Source organism: Drosophila ananassae, chromosome 2L, assembly GCF_017639315.1.
Source record: "Drosophila ananassae strain 14024-0371.13 chromosome 2L, ASM1763931v2, whole genome shotgun sequence".
NCBI lineage: Eukaryota > Metazoa > Arthropoda > Insecta > Diptera > Drosophilidae > Drosophila > Drosophila ananassae.
Genome location: NC_057927.1, coordinates 13,488,864 through 13,505,075, shown reverse-complemented (window position 1 = coordinate 13,505,075; position 16,212 = coordinate 13,488,864). Strand labels below are relative to the sequence as shown.

The following is a 16,212-nucleotide window of genomic DNA, read 5'->3' as shown; positions in this document are numbered from 1 at the left end:
ATTTTAAAATCATATAAAAATATATATATTTTTATTACATAAAGCGATATAAGAACTAAATGAAACTTTTACTAAAATCAGCAATAATACTCCAAGTCATTAGATTAGTAACAGCGTTTCAAATCGTTCCTCCTCTGTCTCATTCTCATACTCATACATTTTAGGCTTTCTTATAGAAATTTTACGAAATAAACGAATTTAATGTGCTTTATACATTGTAAAAATAGGTATGTATGTGTATTATCATGTTGTTATAAATGCAAAAGTTACCAATTGTAATTTATAAATATTCAAAACTATAATGTAAGCAATTTGTTTCTTACTTCTCCAAATGAACGTTCATCTTACAATTTAAAAAGCATTCAAAATGCTCCATACAATTTTCGTTTTTTGGGTCTATACAAGTACAAGTTTTTAAAAATGTTTTTGTATCTCAAATGTTGGAAACGTGTTTCGTTGATTTGGTGGCCAAAAGTAACGTCGGGTGAATTCATAATTTTTCTTTTAAATCTTTGAAGAAGGTATAAATCGAACTGTGTGAATTGAACTACGCGGATCTCTTGCTTGATGCATGCAGTGTTTGGTTGCTTGTATCGTTAGAGTAGATATAATATAATAATATGTTTGTATATAATACGTTTATATAAATAATTAATAATAGTAATCATAATCTTGAATAATTCATCTGTTATTGTTGCTATTGTGGTTGTTCTTCTTGTTGCTGTTGTTGTTTTCTGCAGTAGTAATTCATTAGTAATGGTTAAATAAGCTGTTTCTTCTTGGTTGTCAATCAGTTGCCCTTAGTGGCCTCCTTTGCGGCCATAATCAAAGGCGTCAAACTGGCCAATGGACGTGCCAGCTTTAGGAAGGGATGCTGTACAAAATAATCAATAATTGTATTTATGATTTAATTAAGAAATTAATAAGCAACAAACTACTTACCTTTAGCAAATCCATCGCACTCGCTCGCCGCTCCACTTCCACCTCCAGGCACTGGTCGAGGAAGTCCTGAAACGCTGCGGAGAGCTTGTCTTTTTCTTTAATCTCTGGCTTGCCATTGGTGGCAATGAGGTACAAGGCTTTAAGCGGATTCTCGTTCAAATACGGCGGCTCACCCTCGACCATCTCGATGGCCATGATTCCCAGCGACCACAGGTCCACCTGAAAAGGTCAAAATTTCATTAGAATTATTACAGTTTTTTTATATTAATTTTCTTACCTTTGGTCCGTATTGTTTTCGGGTAACCACCTCGGGCGCCATCCAATATGGAGTGCCCACCATCGTTGTGCGTTTCGATTGCTCCGGCGAGATTTGGGCACAGAAACCAAAGTCAGTCAGCTTGACGGAACCGTCGAGGCCCAGCAGGATGTTGTCGCTTTTAATGTCGCGATGGATTACCTGATTGGCGTGGAGGAACTCGAGCGCTTGCAGCACCTCGCGGCACACCGCCGCTATCTGGCCCTCGTCCATACAGGTCTCGGTAACGACATCGGTGAGCGATCCGCCGGGAAGGTACTCCATAACCACCCACAGCTCCTCGGACACCAGGTAGCTGTCCAGGTAGTTCACCACATTCGGATGCTTGTTTTCCCGCATCACAAGAATCTCGTTGATGATCAGCTCCTTTTTGGGCTGCTGCGAGAGGTTCATCTGCTTGATGGCCACCTCCATGCCAGTAGAAGACTCGATAGCCGTGTACACTGTGCCCGAGGCACCCTGACCGATCTTCTCCATTTTGGTGTACTTGCGGTTGGGATCGCCCACGGAGACGATGGTTCGTAGCTTTTCGAGGATTTCCTCATCGGACATCTTCTTCTTCTTGGCGTTGGCAGCCCGGGTGTTTGGCGTGACGGCACTCGCCGCAGCCGCCTGAGGCACGGCGATCTGGTTGCCAGCCGGCGGCGCAGGAGATGGTGCTGTCGTGCTGTCCGCTGTATACAGATCTGAAGGACCGGCGGCGTTGGCGGGAGTCGGCGAGGCGGGCGTGATGATGGGCGGTAGGGGAACGACCGTAATCGGTACGGGAATCGTTGAATTGCGGGCGGAAGACGTCGGCGTGGGGCAGTGGATCGACGGTAGGGCGTGGTGCAGCGTGGCGACATCGTCGTCGTGGAACGAAGGAAATGATGAAAAGGAGGAAGCAGAGGAATGGTGGTTAGTCGTTGTGGCTGAAGTCACTGTTGCTGCTGCTGCTGCTGCGGCATAGGTTGCTATTGCTGTTTCAACTGCGAGCTGCGCTGATGCAGCAGCTGGGTCAGGAACAGGAGCAGGAGTAATTGCAGTGGAAGTAGTAGTAGTAGTAGTAGTAGAAGTAGCAGAAGTGGTAGTACGACTAGGATTAGTAGCAGACAAAATAGCGGCCGTAGTGGCTGCTGTTGTTGCATCGGTGCATTCTGTTTCTGCTGATTCTGTTGTTATGGTTGTTGGGGGTGTTGGTGCTGGCGTCGCAGTTGCAGTTGTTTCTTTTTTTTTATTTTTATATTTTTTTTGTATTTTTTTTTAGCAGCAATTAAAAGCAGAACAAAACGGAACACAGAGAGGCGATACAAATACCAAAATACACACATATTCGTTAGCAATATCACCACAAAAAGATCATTAGTTTTTTAAAAAGAAGGGCAACAACAAACAGAAGCTATGAACTACAGCACATCCTCAGAACCCTGGCATCAGACTGGTTGCTTTCAAAAAAGAATGCCAGTTGCTCCTTCTTTAATTTAAAATATTAAAAAATTAAATCCCACTTTAAAGACTTCATCTTAGAAGCTTAAATTAAAGAAGTTGCAACCCAGAGTTGTGCTTTCAGGGCTTCTTATGAGGAAGATGCTATTAGTGTCCTACATGGCAGTATCCTATAGCGGCACTCACTTGCATTGTTCTTGTTCTTGTCCAGCGTCGTCGTGGCATTGTTGTGGAGCAACGGCGAAGCCACCGGCGCTGCCATACCGCCTGGCGCCCGATGGTTCTGCAGGGGCGTTGTGGGCGTGGTTGCGGGCGCTGCTGGCACTGCCTGATGGTTGACGGGTGGCAGCGTCGGTTGCAGATCTTCAATGGGACGCGTGTAGATGGATTTCGTGCGTTCGGGCCTGGAGGCCACCGGCGGCGGTGGCGGCTGTTGAGGCGGCAATTGCTGCGGATGAGGATGCGGTGATCCCAGCATTTCATCCTCATTGGCGGATGAATGTTGCGATGTGGATGAGGAGGCCGTGTGACCACCAAAGTTATACGAATGCGACTGGCTGATGCCCATGTGATGCTGGTGCTGGTGCTGCAGCAGTTGCTGCTGTTGTTGCTGGAGGAGATGCTGCTGCTGCTGCTGGTAGTGGTTGCCCAGGATCTGTCCGGCTGCGGCCACATTGTTGGCATTGCATCCGAGTGTCATGCTGCCCAGCTGCACGCCGATCAGGTTGCCGCCACTGTTCGAGCCGTGCAGCTCAGAGTCTGTCGGCGTGCTGCTGGGGCTGCTGCTGCTGACGCGGCTTAGCGAGGATCCTGCAAAGGGGGATGGGTATATTAGTGCATTTAGATATCAATTGAGAGCCGGGGAATACCCACCAGAATGCGTGGTAATGGCATTTGTCATGTACTTGGAGCTGGGCCTCTGTTTGGTTGTGTTGTCGAACCACTTGAGCACATCGAGCACAGCCTGGGGATTCTTCTTCTGCTCCTGCTTGCTGATGTTCGAGTTCATCAGCAGACGCGCCCACGCCTCCGGCATGCCCTGAAAAATGGCCAAAAGATTAGTTTTAAACTCTTAGTCTGAAAATCAAGCGCTGGACTAAAGGTATGAGAGAGAGCACATCAAGAAGGCGGGAAAAGTGTTATTTTTTTGGGGATTTCTTCACACATAAATTGGCCAATTATTCCGATTTGGGGAGAGGATGCATCTCAACTACAAATTCTAGGCTTAGCCTCATTGCAAAGTGTGTGTGTGAGTGGGTGTAGTGTTTGGTGACAGAACTCATTAAAAGGAACAATCAATCGAATCGAACGGAAACGGAATGTAAACTATGAGTAATACCGATCGAACTTGAGAAACAAACACCGAGTCATCCATACAGACAAAGGAACACACAATTATAGTTTATTTTTTTTTGGAAAATCTAATGAAGGCAAGTTCCGTGGCGTTTTAGACGTGGAGTTTACTTACTTTCATTGGCAGCTTGAAATAATAATGGATAATAGATAATCGGTATTGAGAACATATCGCGAGAGAGGAATAGAGACAACAGAATGTATGTACTAAGTATGTTTATGTTTTATAGAGTATTATATAATTAATAAAGCGTCAAAAAACAAAACAACAAAATTTAATCAAACCAATTTTGTAGATAGAGAGAGAGCAGTTAAGGATTAAAAAGCAATAAAAAGTAATTTAATTATTGCAATAAAATTTATTATGTGAGAGTATTTTCAATCATTTTTCCGAAAAGCTTATCAAATGGGGGACATAAGCAGTGAAAACATAAGATATTTCGGCTTTCTATTCTTAGACAGATCTCTTTTGGATCTCTTGCCGGCGGCTATGAAGAAGGTGTTCGGCGAGGAACTACACCGTACTTACCGTAAATTCGCCGGTCACTGCATCGAATCCCACATGCACCGTATGCTCAAAGTTCGTGGGATACGAGATGTTCGGCTTGGAGTCTGTGTGCGATGGCTTCGAGCCCTTGATCTTGCTCTTCAGGGTCTTCTTTTTGCGGTCGGCATCGTCGGGTTCTTTGGGGGGGAAGAGAAAGAAGCACATTGTTGAACGGACCACTGGTGTCCACATGCCACGCTAAACTAATCGTTCGGGTACTCACCTTTGGGCAGTGGTCGCATATCGACGGGCGGCACATCCCCTATACCGCCACCGCTGCCGCCCACACCACCTGCACCACCACCGGCTACGCCCCCCGACAGCGGTACTCGATCGATGCCAACGCCACCTCGATTGCTGGTGAGGCGTACGGGGGGAGCTGGCGGTTTGTCTTCTTCGCTGGACATCGCTCTTCCTCTTCTGCCTCTGCACCGTCTCCACTTGTTGTCTCCTGCTTCCTCCGCCTCCTCTTCGTTTAGCGCCTTTTTATACACACAGCTGTTCTAAGGCCAAAAAACAGCTGTGAGGAGAGAGTGAGAGAGAAAAGTACTGTTATTTTATCATTTACTTATTAACAGTTATAATTCATTCATTTTCATTTTCATTTCATTTTTTTTTTTTCACTTTCTCTTAATCGGGCAGTTATACTGTAAACTGGAAAATCAAAAAAAAAATGATTTAATGTTTTTGGTATTTCTTGAGGTCTCTTATCTTTCGCGAATCGTGTTATCTTATAATTCTTTCTTTTTCTTTTTATTTTTTTCCACGCCCTATTGCAATCGCGTCATTGGGTTTCTTAAAAGTTGGTATTTGTCATAGAATCAACAATGTTTTTCTATATATTTTCAGAGAATTCTGCACACACAAATTATACAACATTGACACTTTATTTCTTTCTTTATGCGAAGAAGTGATCTTCCCGAAGATCACGTCAAATTCGTCTGCTCTCGATTTTGTTGGCAAGCCAAAATATAATTTTTTTGTGTATTTTTCGCATTGCTTTTTAAAAAAAACACCCACTCGCAGACGCCGCACCAAGCAAAAACACAGCTAACAGCTAACAGCTAACAGCCAACGGGGAGAATTATAAATTTATCAATATGGGCCGTTCGACGAACTGAATCGGACTGTCGGGGGCTTTTATTTTCGCTTTCTGCTCCGCTCTGTCTCTCGCGAGTCGAGTGTCACTGCCACTAGAGCAGCCGGCAATCCGCCGCAAACAACAACAACAACAACAACAAGGCAGGCTATCTCAGTGGTCACTGATATCACTGATCCCACAGTAGCTCCTCTGACAGGTCAGTGGAAATTTTTCTCATAAAATTAATAGATATTTTAATATCTTTATTTTTTAATAATTTATAAAAATCTGAAAAGAAACTATTTAAAAGGTAACACTGTATCTTGGAGTGGGTAGCTCTCTCCTGCCACCCACGGAAGATCGCCTCGGAGAGCCATAAAAAAAAGTGGGGATGCGATAACAAGAGTGGCTTCCAACAAAAACAAAGCAGCTCACGCACTCGGGATTACAGCAACACTGAGGAGGAAATTAAAGGCAACAGGGGCAACAGCACCCAACATTCCCAAGTGGGCGGCACGGCGGCGGCGGCGTCGCAGCCAAACATTATGACCCGTGTGAGGGAGCAAGGCTAAGCACAGTGGAACAAATCAGTAAGGTTTAATATTCAAACATCTATATATATAAAAGAACATCGTGTTTTATGTTACACCACTTATAAATCAAGAACGGAAGAACAGATTTGAGTGAAAATTGGTAGGGAGGTAGCTTAGAGCCAGGAGAAGGACATAGGATACTTTTTGTCCCGTTCGACAGCGTTCCTCCCTGGCCCATACTTTTTTATTTAGGCAGACAGCTAAGAAGAAAATGTCAAATGTCAAAATGTCAGTTACAAACGAAGTCAAATTCATAGTCAGGCTCTCAAATTTAACAACGAACCAAAAAGATTGTGTTGCGCTGAAATCAATATTAAAACTATTTCTATTAAATAAATAATTAACAAGTGGATTGAAGTGAAGTGAAGTTTAATTAATAATGCCGCGACCAAGACGGTCGAATCTTTCCCGACAAAGCCGTAATGCAAGAAGAATACAAAATATTGCATATGAAAGGACTAAGGATTGCTGACTATCGGTAATGGTCAAGTACCTGTCGATGAATCGAGCGGTTTAATATCATTTCCAAATAATTTCTGTAATTTTGTCTCATCAAAAGACGAACTTATCAACAATGTATTTCCAAATATTATTTCTAACTACAAAAATAATGAATGGTTGAGTGAGCGAGCAATTTTAGCGGCTAAGAATAAAGATGTAGATGACCTGAACTACATAATTCAAAATAAGATCATTGGAACAATGCATTCATTCAAATCTATTGACTGCGTCACAAATGAAGATGAAGCCACCAACTATCCAATTGAATTTTTAAACTCTTTGGACGTGCCTGGCTTACCACCGCACAATTTACGCCTAAAGGTTGGCTCCGTAGTAATCATGCTTCGAAACATAAACCAACCAAAACTGTGCAACGGTACGCGTTTGGTGGTTAGTAAATTGATGAACAATGTAATTTACGCTACGATAATGATAGGAAAATTCAAAGGTGAGGAAGTTCTCATTCCGAGGATCCCGATGATCCCAACCGATATGCCGTTTGAATTTAAAAGACTTCAATTTCCGATACGTCTTGCATTTGCCATGACAATCAACAAATCACAAGGCCAATCCTTAAAAGTTTGTGGTTTAAATCTAGAACATTCATGTTTTTCCCATGGTCAATTATACGTGGCATGTTCACGGGTCGGAAGACCATCTGCGTTGTTTGTTTTTGCGCCTGATAATAAAACAAAAAATGTCGTGTATCACAAGGTGCTTAAGTGAAGAGCAACCTATGTACTAAAATACAGAAATAATAATGAATGATTAAGGAGGAGAAACAAAGAATATTGTATACCCACAAGTATTACAGAATTTAATTAATTTGAAAATTATTCTGTTTTGTTTGACTTATTTTTTATGCGTGCAACAACAATATGCCACAGCGAAACGTGGCAGGGTACTGCTAGTAGTTTATAATTAAAAAATAATGATTTGATTTTCTTATGTTTAATATTTCCAATGAAAAAATTTAACATTATATCCTAGTGGTTCGCTCCACTGTGCAATGTTGGCGCCTGTCTGCTCTTGCCGGTGACGCCGACGACGGCTGCGCTGCTTTTATGATTCATTTTTCAACGTCAGGGCGTTAAGAGTCAATTGCATTGAGCAGAGAGGAGGGAGTGACGGTCAAGGGGAATCGGGGGCATATAGTGTGAAAACTTTGGCCAAACAACAAAACAACAACAACAAAATCCATGCGAGTATCTGCATCTGCAGCCATGCGAGTCTTTGTAGGTTTGCTGGCAGCTTGCCGAGAGATCTATAGGTGAGTTTTACTATTTCGTGTTTTTAGATCTTAAGGGGAGCGTGTGGGCGCCCAGAATTGGGTTAACGGTTCTTACCTTCCAGCCAAACTTCACGTAAAATCAATAAAAAAAAAAAAAAAAAAAAAATAACAGACTACGGCCGGTTGGGGCTTGGTGGCAAAATAATTTTCTAATGAGCAAAATACAAACACTCGCGCACACAGGAAGCTTAACAACACTTGCGGCATTTAAATTAGTGACATTGCAGCAGGGGCCTGGGGGACGGGGCGCTCAAGTGGCGCAACCATAGGTGCATGTTGCAACAACAACAACAGCTACAAACATGGCGTGTTGCAAGTGCATTGAGTGACGTTTACACGGGAGTCTTAAGTATCTGGATCTTAAGAATACTTCTTTAGAACCTTAAGTTCCAATGGTATTACAGGGTATTTTTACAAGAGAGTATCTGGACTTCCTGAGAACATCATGATTTCCCACGCATAATCGTATCCGCTAGAATGGGACTTTCCGACACGGCCGACGTTGTCTATTTTGGTTTCAGTTTTGGACGCCAGCCGAAAGCAGCAGGCGGAAATGTTATGCCTTTTATATATTTCTTTTTCAGAGCTCCCCGCCAGCCCACTTCCTCTTCCCCCATCCACCGCCATTACCTGAGTTCTCTAGTGTGTCTTTCGGGGGATGGACATGAGCCGTTAGGACGCGAAGCTAACTGTTAAATGCCAAATCGACTGCAAAATGTTGTTGCTTTATGCAAGTACCTTGTTTTGTCACGTTTTCCCCCCACACCCCACCCCGTCACAAACCACACGTGTATTCCCAGTCGGACTTTTCGGTGCTAGCAGCGTTTCGGTGCATTCCGGCAGGCATCTTTCGTACCTTGTTCTCACCCACCCCGAGTTGAGAGAGGAAATTTGTTCTCTCAACATAGATTTTGCTCTCAAAAAACTGGACTTAGAAAATTTTCGTCTCGCTTGGGACTTAGAAAAATTTATGCGTGGGACTTTTAACTTAGAAAAAATTATTTCATGAACAATTCAACGTATATTATTTAAGTTTACCAATTTATGTTCTATAATAATTTTATTGAAGTACAAAATTTAAACATAGCTCAATATTTAATGAAATGATGATTATTTATATAAGGAATATTTTTTTTACATTAACTGAGGGCAGCAAAAAAATAATCCCGCGTAATTAGTGTGCGTTTTGTGCAGCGTTTTTATGCTAAATCAACCCAAATCGAAACGGTCACATAGGGTTGATCGTAGTCCGTCGCATTGGTTTATTATTGTGAAATGGTAAGTTTACTGCTCTGTTCATTCAATTATTCCTATTTTATTGTGTTGATAATGATGAATAAACGTTATTTTATTAAACAAATATTTTCAGTTCTGGCTGTACTAGCAATTTGGACGTCTCAATATTTTTATTTGTATGAATCTTAAATAATTTGTTTTTCTTTTTAATTTATTTTCAGCTTTTTGTTATTTCTTTTTATATCTTTTCAGTTTTATTTGTTTAAGATTAATAAATAATAAATATAATTAAAAAATAAAAAAATATGACAAACAACGCATTTCGAATTTAGTAAAAATCAATGGGCATGGTTGGGAAAAACAAAAACAAAAACCAAAAGCAAAGCAAAAAGCAAGGGAAATTTTTTTCAACCAGAAAATCCCTGGGTGAGATTTCGCGCCGATTCCCCCTAGCCGGTAAGCTTGCGGGTAGGGGAGAACAACCTTCTTTTTCCGATCGCCAAGCATATTGATACTCGCTCCGCTGGGTGAGAAAAGCGGCCACGCCAATGTAAATCGGAATGATGGTTTTCCGCAGATGGGAGTGCGCCGCGCACTCCTATTTCCTACCGCGGGATGCGCGTTTGGCGAGCGCCAGGCACGACTGGGTTGTTGGCCAAGGCGGTAAAGGGGGAGTGGCAGGGGCAGGGGCTGGCTCCCTGATCACCCTGTATGCCAGTATGTTGACATCCCTGCCCCCTGCCCCCACTACCACAAATGAAATTATTTTCGTACTGAAGAAATGGGAGCAGCAGCTATGCGTTAATCCCGAAAATCTGGAAATAATGTGGCATGGAAACCACTTGAACTGCTTATCCAAGGAAAACACACACTGGCTCGAGTGTTGGAAAAATCAATGCACATGTATGCGTGTGCACCTCCTCCTTGGATGTGTCAGTGTATGGGTGTATGGGTGCGAAGCCAGACCAATTGGACTGTTGCGGTGCACTCTCTGGATTTATGAATGAAACTCCCCCCTCTGGACACTTCGGACGGCACCCCTTGTCCCATTCTTCACCACCTTCATCCCCACTACCACCGGTGGGGCGACACTTGAACTCACGGCAGGTACATATGTATATGTGTATGTTTGCCACAGCTTGTTTGGCATGCGACACCCTGTACGCCGCCTGCAGCAGCGAAGAAGAAACGGTTAGAAGTGGTCGCTTTACCCAGCTAGCTCCACAGATTTTCCACGGGCTTCTTAAAGTTTTCCCGAGCCCACAACAACACTCCACAGCACACACAGGCACACACTCACACACTGGCTCGGTATTGTTTTCCCGTTTTCTCTTTTTTTTAATGGCCGACGGAGAAGCACCAGGAAAAAGCTAGAACCAGGATATGACGAAAGACCTGCGGTTAATTCATTTGGCAACGCGCGCGGCTTGCTTTTGTATTTATTTGCACGCCAATTGGCTCACATATTCCACCGTTTTTATAAATTGGAAAAATAATTACAGAAAGACCGCAGACACTGTGGTTGCCTATGTTAGCGAGCAAAATCTTTCAGCGCTTTATTCAGAACTGAAACTGGGCACACTAGCTTTTTGACTTTTAGTAAAATATCGATATAACGATAGTACTATTTTTTGTTTGGTATTTTTTAAGGTCACATTAAAGTTTAATGTTTAAACTTTAAATAAATTAAACGTAATTATTTAAAAAAAATGTGTCGGTGGAGAATGGATCTACGAATCGTTTAAGGTATTGCGCTCAAGAATCGGATGAGTTTTGGCAAAGATATAGCCCTCGATGGGGGCCATGTTGTCCCTCCCATGCCATTTCCACATTTTGAAGGGGATCCTCAAGGGGAAAATCAAAAAAAAATGTTGTTTCCAGATTTTGATGCAGATCGGTGGAGAATCGATCTACGAATCGTTTAAGGTATTCCGCTCAAGAATCGGATGCGTTTTGACAACGATATAGCCCTCGATGGGGGCCATATTGTACCTCCTATGCCTTTTCCACATTTTGAAAGGGATCCCCCAGAAAATTTGATGAAAATTCAAAAAAATAATTTGTTTCCAGCTTTTGATGCAGATCGGTGTAGAATCGATCTACGAGTCGTTTAAGGTATTCCGCTCAAGAATCGGATGAGTTTTGGCAAAGATATAGCCCTCGATGGGGGCCATATTGTCCCTCCCATGGCTTTTCGACATTTTGAAAGGGATCCCCCAGAAAATTTGATAAAAATTCAAAAAAATAATTTGTTTCCAGCTTTTGATGAAGATCGATGGAGAATCGATCTACGAATCGTTTAAGGTATTCCGCTCAAGAATCGGATGAGTTTTGGCAAAGATATAGCCCTCGATGGGGGCCATATTGACCCTCCCATGCCATGCATCATTTTCCACATTTTGAAAATTTGATGAAAATTCAAAAAAATAATTTGTTTCCAGCTTTTGATGCAGATCGGTGTAGAACCGATCTACAAGTCGTTTAAGGTATTCCGCTCAAGAATCGGATGAGTTTTGGCAAAGATATAGCCCTCGATGGGGGCCATATTGACCCTCCCACGCCTTTTCCACATTTTGAAGGAGATTCTCCAGAAAAATTGATGAAAATTGAAAAAAATAATTTGTTTCCAGCTTTTGATGCAGATCGGTGTAGAACCGATCTACAAGTCGTTTAAGGTATTCCGCTCAAGAATCGGATGAGTTTTGGCAAAGATATAGCCCTCGATGGGGGCCATATTGACCCTCCCACGCCTTTTCCACATTTTGAAGGAGATTCTCCAGAAAAATTGATGAAAATTGAAAAAAAGAATTTGTTTCCAGCTTTTGATGCAGATCGGTGTAGAATCGATCTACGAGTCGTTTAAGGTATTCCGCTCAAGAATCGGATGAGTTTTGGCAAAGATATAGCCCTCGATGGGGGCCATATTGACCCTCCCACGCCTTTTCCACATTTTGAAGGAGATTCTTCAGAAAAATTGATGAAAATTGAAAAAAATAATTTGTTTCCAGCTTTTGGTGCAGATCGGTGTAGAATCGATCTACGAGTCGTTTAAGGTATTCCGCTCAAGAATCGGATGAGTTTAGGCAAAGATATAGCCCTCGATGGGGGCCATATTGACCCTCCCATGGCTTTTCCACATTTTGAAAGGGATCCCCCAGAAAATTTGATGAAAATTCAAAAAAATAATTTGTTTCCAGCTTTTGATGCAGATCGGTGTAGAATCGATCTACAAGTCGTTTAAGGTATTCCGCTCAAGAATCGGATGAGTTTTGGCAAAGATATAGCCCTCGATGGGGGCCATATTGACCCTCCCACGCCTTTTCCACATTTTGAAGGAGATTCTCCAGAAAAATTGATGAAAATTGAAAAAAATAATTTGTTTCCAGCTTTTGATGCAGATCGGTGTAGAATCGATCTACGAGTCGTTTAAGGTATTCCGCTCAAGAATCGGATGAGTTTTGGCAAAGATATAGCCCTCGATGGGGGCCATATTGACCCTCCCACGCCTTTTCCACATTTTGAAAGGGATCCCCCAGAACATTTTGTTTCCAGCTTTTGATGCAGATCGATGGAGATTCAATCTACGAGTCGTTTAAGGTATTCCGCTCAAGAATCGGATGAGTTTTGGCAAAGATATAGCCCTCGATGGGGGCCATATTGTCCCTCCCATGGCTTTTCGACATTTTGAAAGGGATCCCCCAGAAAATTTGATAAAAATTCAAAAAAATAATTTGTTTCCAGCTTTTGATGAAGATCGATGGAGAATCGATCTACGAATCGTTTAAGGTATTCCGCTCAAGAATCGGATGAGTTTTGGCAAAGATATAGCCCTCGATGGGGGCCATATTGACCCTCCCATGCCATGCATCATTTTCCACATTTTGAAAATTTGATGAAAATTCAAAAAAATAATTTGTTTCCAGCTTTTGATGCAGATCGGTGTAGAATCGATCTACGAGTCGTTTAAGGTATTCCGCTCAAGAATCGGATGAGTTTTGGGAAAGATATAGCCCTCGATGGGGGCCATATTGACCCTCCCACGCCTTTTCCACATTTTGAAAGGGATCCCCCAGAAAATTTGATGAAAATTCAAAAAAATAATTTGTTTCCAGCTTTTGATGCAGATCGATGGGGGCCATATTGTCCCTCCCATGGCTTTTCCACATTATGAAAGAGATCCCCCAGAAAATTTGATGAAAATTCAAAAAAATAATTTGTTTCCAGATTTTGGTGCAGATCGATGGAGATTCGATCTACGAGTCGTTTAAGGTATTCCGCTCAAGAATCGGATGAGTTTTGGGAAAGATATAGCCTTTGATGGGGGCCATATTGTCCCTCCCATGGCTTTTCCACATTTTGAAGGGAATCCCCCAGAAAATTTGATGAAAAAACCAAAAAATAATTTGTTTCCAGCTTTTATTTCAGGTCGGTGGAGAATCGATCTACAAATCGTTCAAGGTATTCCGCTCAAGAATCGGATGAGTTTTGGCAAAGATATTGTCCTCGATGGGGGCCATATTGTCCCTCCCATGGCTTTTCCACATTTTGAAAGGGATCCCCCAGAAAATTTGATGAAAATTCAAAAAAATAATTTGTTTCCAGCTTTTGATGCAGATCGGTGTAGAATCGATCTACAAGTCGTTTAAGGTATTCCGCTCAAGAATCGGATGAGTTTTGGCAAAGATATAGCCCTCGATGGGGGCCATATTGACCCTCCCACGCCTTTTCCACATTTTGAAGGAGATTCTCCAGAAAAATTGATGAAAATTGAAAAAAATAATTTGTTTCCAGCTTTTGATGCAGATCGATGGAGAATCGATCTACGAGTCGTTTAAGGTATTCCGCTCAAGAATCGGATGAGTTTTGGCAAAGATATTGCCCTCGATGGGGGCCATATTGTCCCTCCCATGCCATGCTCCATTTTCCACATTGGGATCCTCCCAATGTTTTACAAAAAGAACTATCAAGTAATTTGTTTCCTGGCAATACTAACAATGGATCGTATTAAAGTTGCGATTTTAGTAAGTTAAATTATTTCATCAATATAAAAAAAAAAACTGTTTAAATATTATGCCCTGTTTAAAAAGGTGGGTCAAGACGGTCATAAGAAAAGCTAGGTGTGGCTAAACCCGCAAAATTTTCAGGGATATAAATATATGTATGTGTTTAATAGGAGTGTGGACGAAGTACTAGGGGTTACATCCCCAGGATGTCTTTGGTATTTACCCAAAATGTCAGCACAAAGGACCTCAACGTGGACAGTTGAAGTGGCCAGCGCGCGTCCAATCACAGAGCAAAACAGTAATTGTTTACAAATTGTTAACACGCTCCGCAATGGTAGTAGATGATTGTCACTTTTGACGCGGTACGCCCGCTGCCAGGAGCGTCTCGATCAAATAAAAAACCACAAATCACGCTTGGAGAACAATGTACTGTTACACTTTAGAAATCAAGTATAATATCCGTTCAATAATATCTAAAACTTTAAACAAAATAAAAATTTTAGAGGTTTATTAAATATTTTATTTCAAAAAAACATTTCTTTAAACATTTCTATACTAGTTTTCTTTTATTAAAATATAACATGAGTAATAAATTAGGTCCTTTTAAAGGGAATATTATTTCTGAGTGTACTGGGTTTGCATATCATTTGTGGCTAAAAGATGACAGCCTGGTCGTTATAAAACCGGCAATATTCGAAGAAACGGACTTAGTCGCAGGTGACTTCCATGTGCGATAGAACCATGTCCACATTCAGTGGCTGTGCCGTTTGCGGCGACCAGAGTTCCGGAAAACATTACGGCGTGGCTTGCTGTGACGGCTGCTCCTGCTTCTTCAAGCGGAGTGTTCGGCGTGGGAGTAGCTACTCCTGCATCGCCCTCGCGGGAAACTGTGTTATCGACAAGGCCAGAAGGAACTGGTGTCCTTCTTGCCGTTTCCGACGGTGTCTGGCCGTTGGAATGAACGCCTCGGCTGTCCAGGAGGAGCGGGGTCCCCGAAACCAGCAGGTCACTCTCTACCGAAATTCTCGAAGGAATCCACCACCCGCCCTACCCTCCCCAGCACCCACTATGCATCCACAGGCTCTACACTTTCAGATTCTTGCCCAGATTCTGGTTACGTGCCTGCGCCAAGCAAAGTCCAATGAGCAGTTTCGTTTGCTGGACCGAGGCCAGCAGGATGCCATCCTGCAGGTGGTATGGAGTGAGATCTTTGTTCTGCGGGCCTCCCATTGGTCCCTCGACATAAGCGTCATGATCGAGGGGTGCGGCGATGAACAGCTCAAGGGGCTCATCTTCGAGGCTCAGCAAATGCAAGCTGACGTATTGGAGCTGAACTTCCTAGAGACGCTAATTCTGTGCAGAAAAGGTAACTTTCAAACAATCCAATAACTTGGTTTAAATAAATCACAAAATATTATTAATATTTTTCAGAGCTTGCCCTTAGTACTGAGTATGCTATATTGTTGGGAAGTCACTCCAATGCAGCATTGGTTTCCCTAGCCAGGTACACCCTCCATCAGTCCAACTATTTACGTTTTGGCCAACTTCTTCTTGGCTTAAGACAGCTCTGTCTGCGACGTTTTGACTGTGCCTTGTCGTGTATGTTTCGAACAGTTGTTAAGGATATATTGAAAACAATATAATTGTATATTAATAATAGATATTGTACATTGTATATTATAAATAAATATATATAATAACCCTGTATTTATAAGGAGATATGGATCATTTTACCATATAAGCGTTTTTATTAAAGATGAGCTCCATTTGTTCTCAATCATCTGCTCGCAATACTGCAATTTTGGAAATTTAAAATGCAATCACAATCGATTGATCACTGATATTACTAATTTCAGTGTCAAAAATAAAGAAAATTACCTAATTTGAGCATTTTAAAAGAACTTGATTGCTTTGTTTTGGGTTT

At 42.1% G+C, this 16,212-nt stretch overlaps 2 protein-coding genes across 7 annotated transcripts; one reads left to right on the top strand and one right to left on the bottom strand.

The window, feature by feature from the left end:
* Window positions 1-9: 9 nt before the first annotated feature.
* Window positions 10-10,877, bottom strand: LOC6501132 (serine/threonine-protein kinase Pak). 6 transcript variants are annotated; one of them, XM_044714035.1, is made up of 9 exons: window positions 10,786-10,851; window positions 10,497-10,655; window positions 4,807-5,103; window positions 4,566-4,720; window positions 3,557-3,722; window positions 2,870-3,493; window positions 1,220-2,463; window positions 943-1,161; window positions 10-874 (listed from the first exon to the last, which is right to left on the bottom strand). In XM_044714035.1, exons 3-9 carry the CDS (start codon window positions 4,988-4,990, stop codon window positions 791-793), a joined length of 2,676 nt encoding a protein of 891 aa, XP_044569970.1. In that variant the 5' UTR covers window positions 4,991-5,103; window positions 10,497-10,655; window positions 10,786-10,851; the 3' UTR covers window positions 10-790. The 6 variants fall into 6 exon arrangements, with proteins under 6 accessions (XP_044569970.1, XP_032312299.1, XP_032305465.1 ...); XM_032456408.2 differs by having other exon boundaries at window positions 10,586-10,655; XM_032449574.1 differs by lacking the exon at window positions 10,497-10,655 and having other exon boundaries at window positions 10,786-10,877.
* A 4,079-nt stretch (window positions 10,878-14,956) lies between these two features.
* Window positions 14,957-15,931, top strand: LOC6499453 (nuclear receptor subfamily 2 group E member 1). Its single transcript, XM_001954574.2, has 2 exons — window positions 14,957-15,654; window positions 15,720-15,931. Exons 1-2 carry the CDS (start codon window positions 15,015-15,017, stop codon window positions 15,929-15,931), a joined length of 852 nt encoding a protein of 283 aa, XP_001954610.2. The 5' UTR covers window positions 14,957-15,014.
* Window positions 15,932-16,212: the final 281 nt, after the last annotated feature.

Excerpts from the sequence above, each read along its gene's own strand:
- LOC6501132 (XM_032449574.1), bottom strand. The coding sequence starts at position 4,990 with ATGTCCAGCGAAGAAGACAAACCGCCAGCTCCCCCCGTACGCCTCACC. Across the intron at positions 1,162-1,219 it reads GAAAACAATACGGACCAAAG|GTGGACCTGTGGTCGCTGGG; the intron begins GTAAGAAAATTA and ends TGACCTTTTCAG. Across the intron at positions 875-942 it reads GTGCGATGGATTTGCTAAAG|CATCCCTTCCTAAAGCTGGC; the intron begins GTAAGTAGTTTG and ends TATTTTGTACAG.
- LOC6499453 (XM_001954574.2), top strand. The coding sequence starts at position 15,015 with ATGTGCGATAGAACCATGTCCACATTCAGTGGCTGTGCCGTTTGCGGC. Across the intron at positions 15,655-15,719 it reads GCTAATTCTGTGCAGAAAAG|AGCTTGCCCTTAGTACTGAG; the intron begins GTAACTTTCAAA and ends AATATTTTTCAG.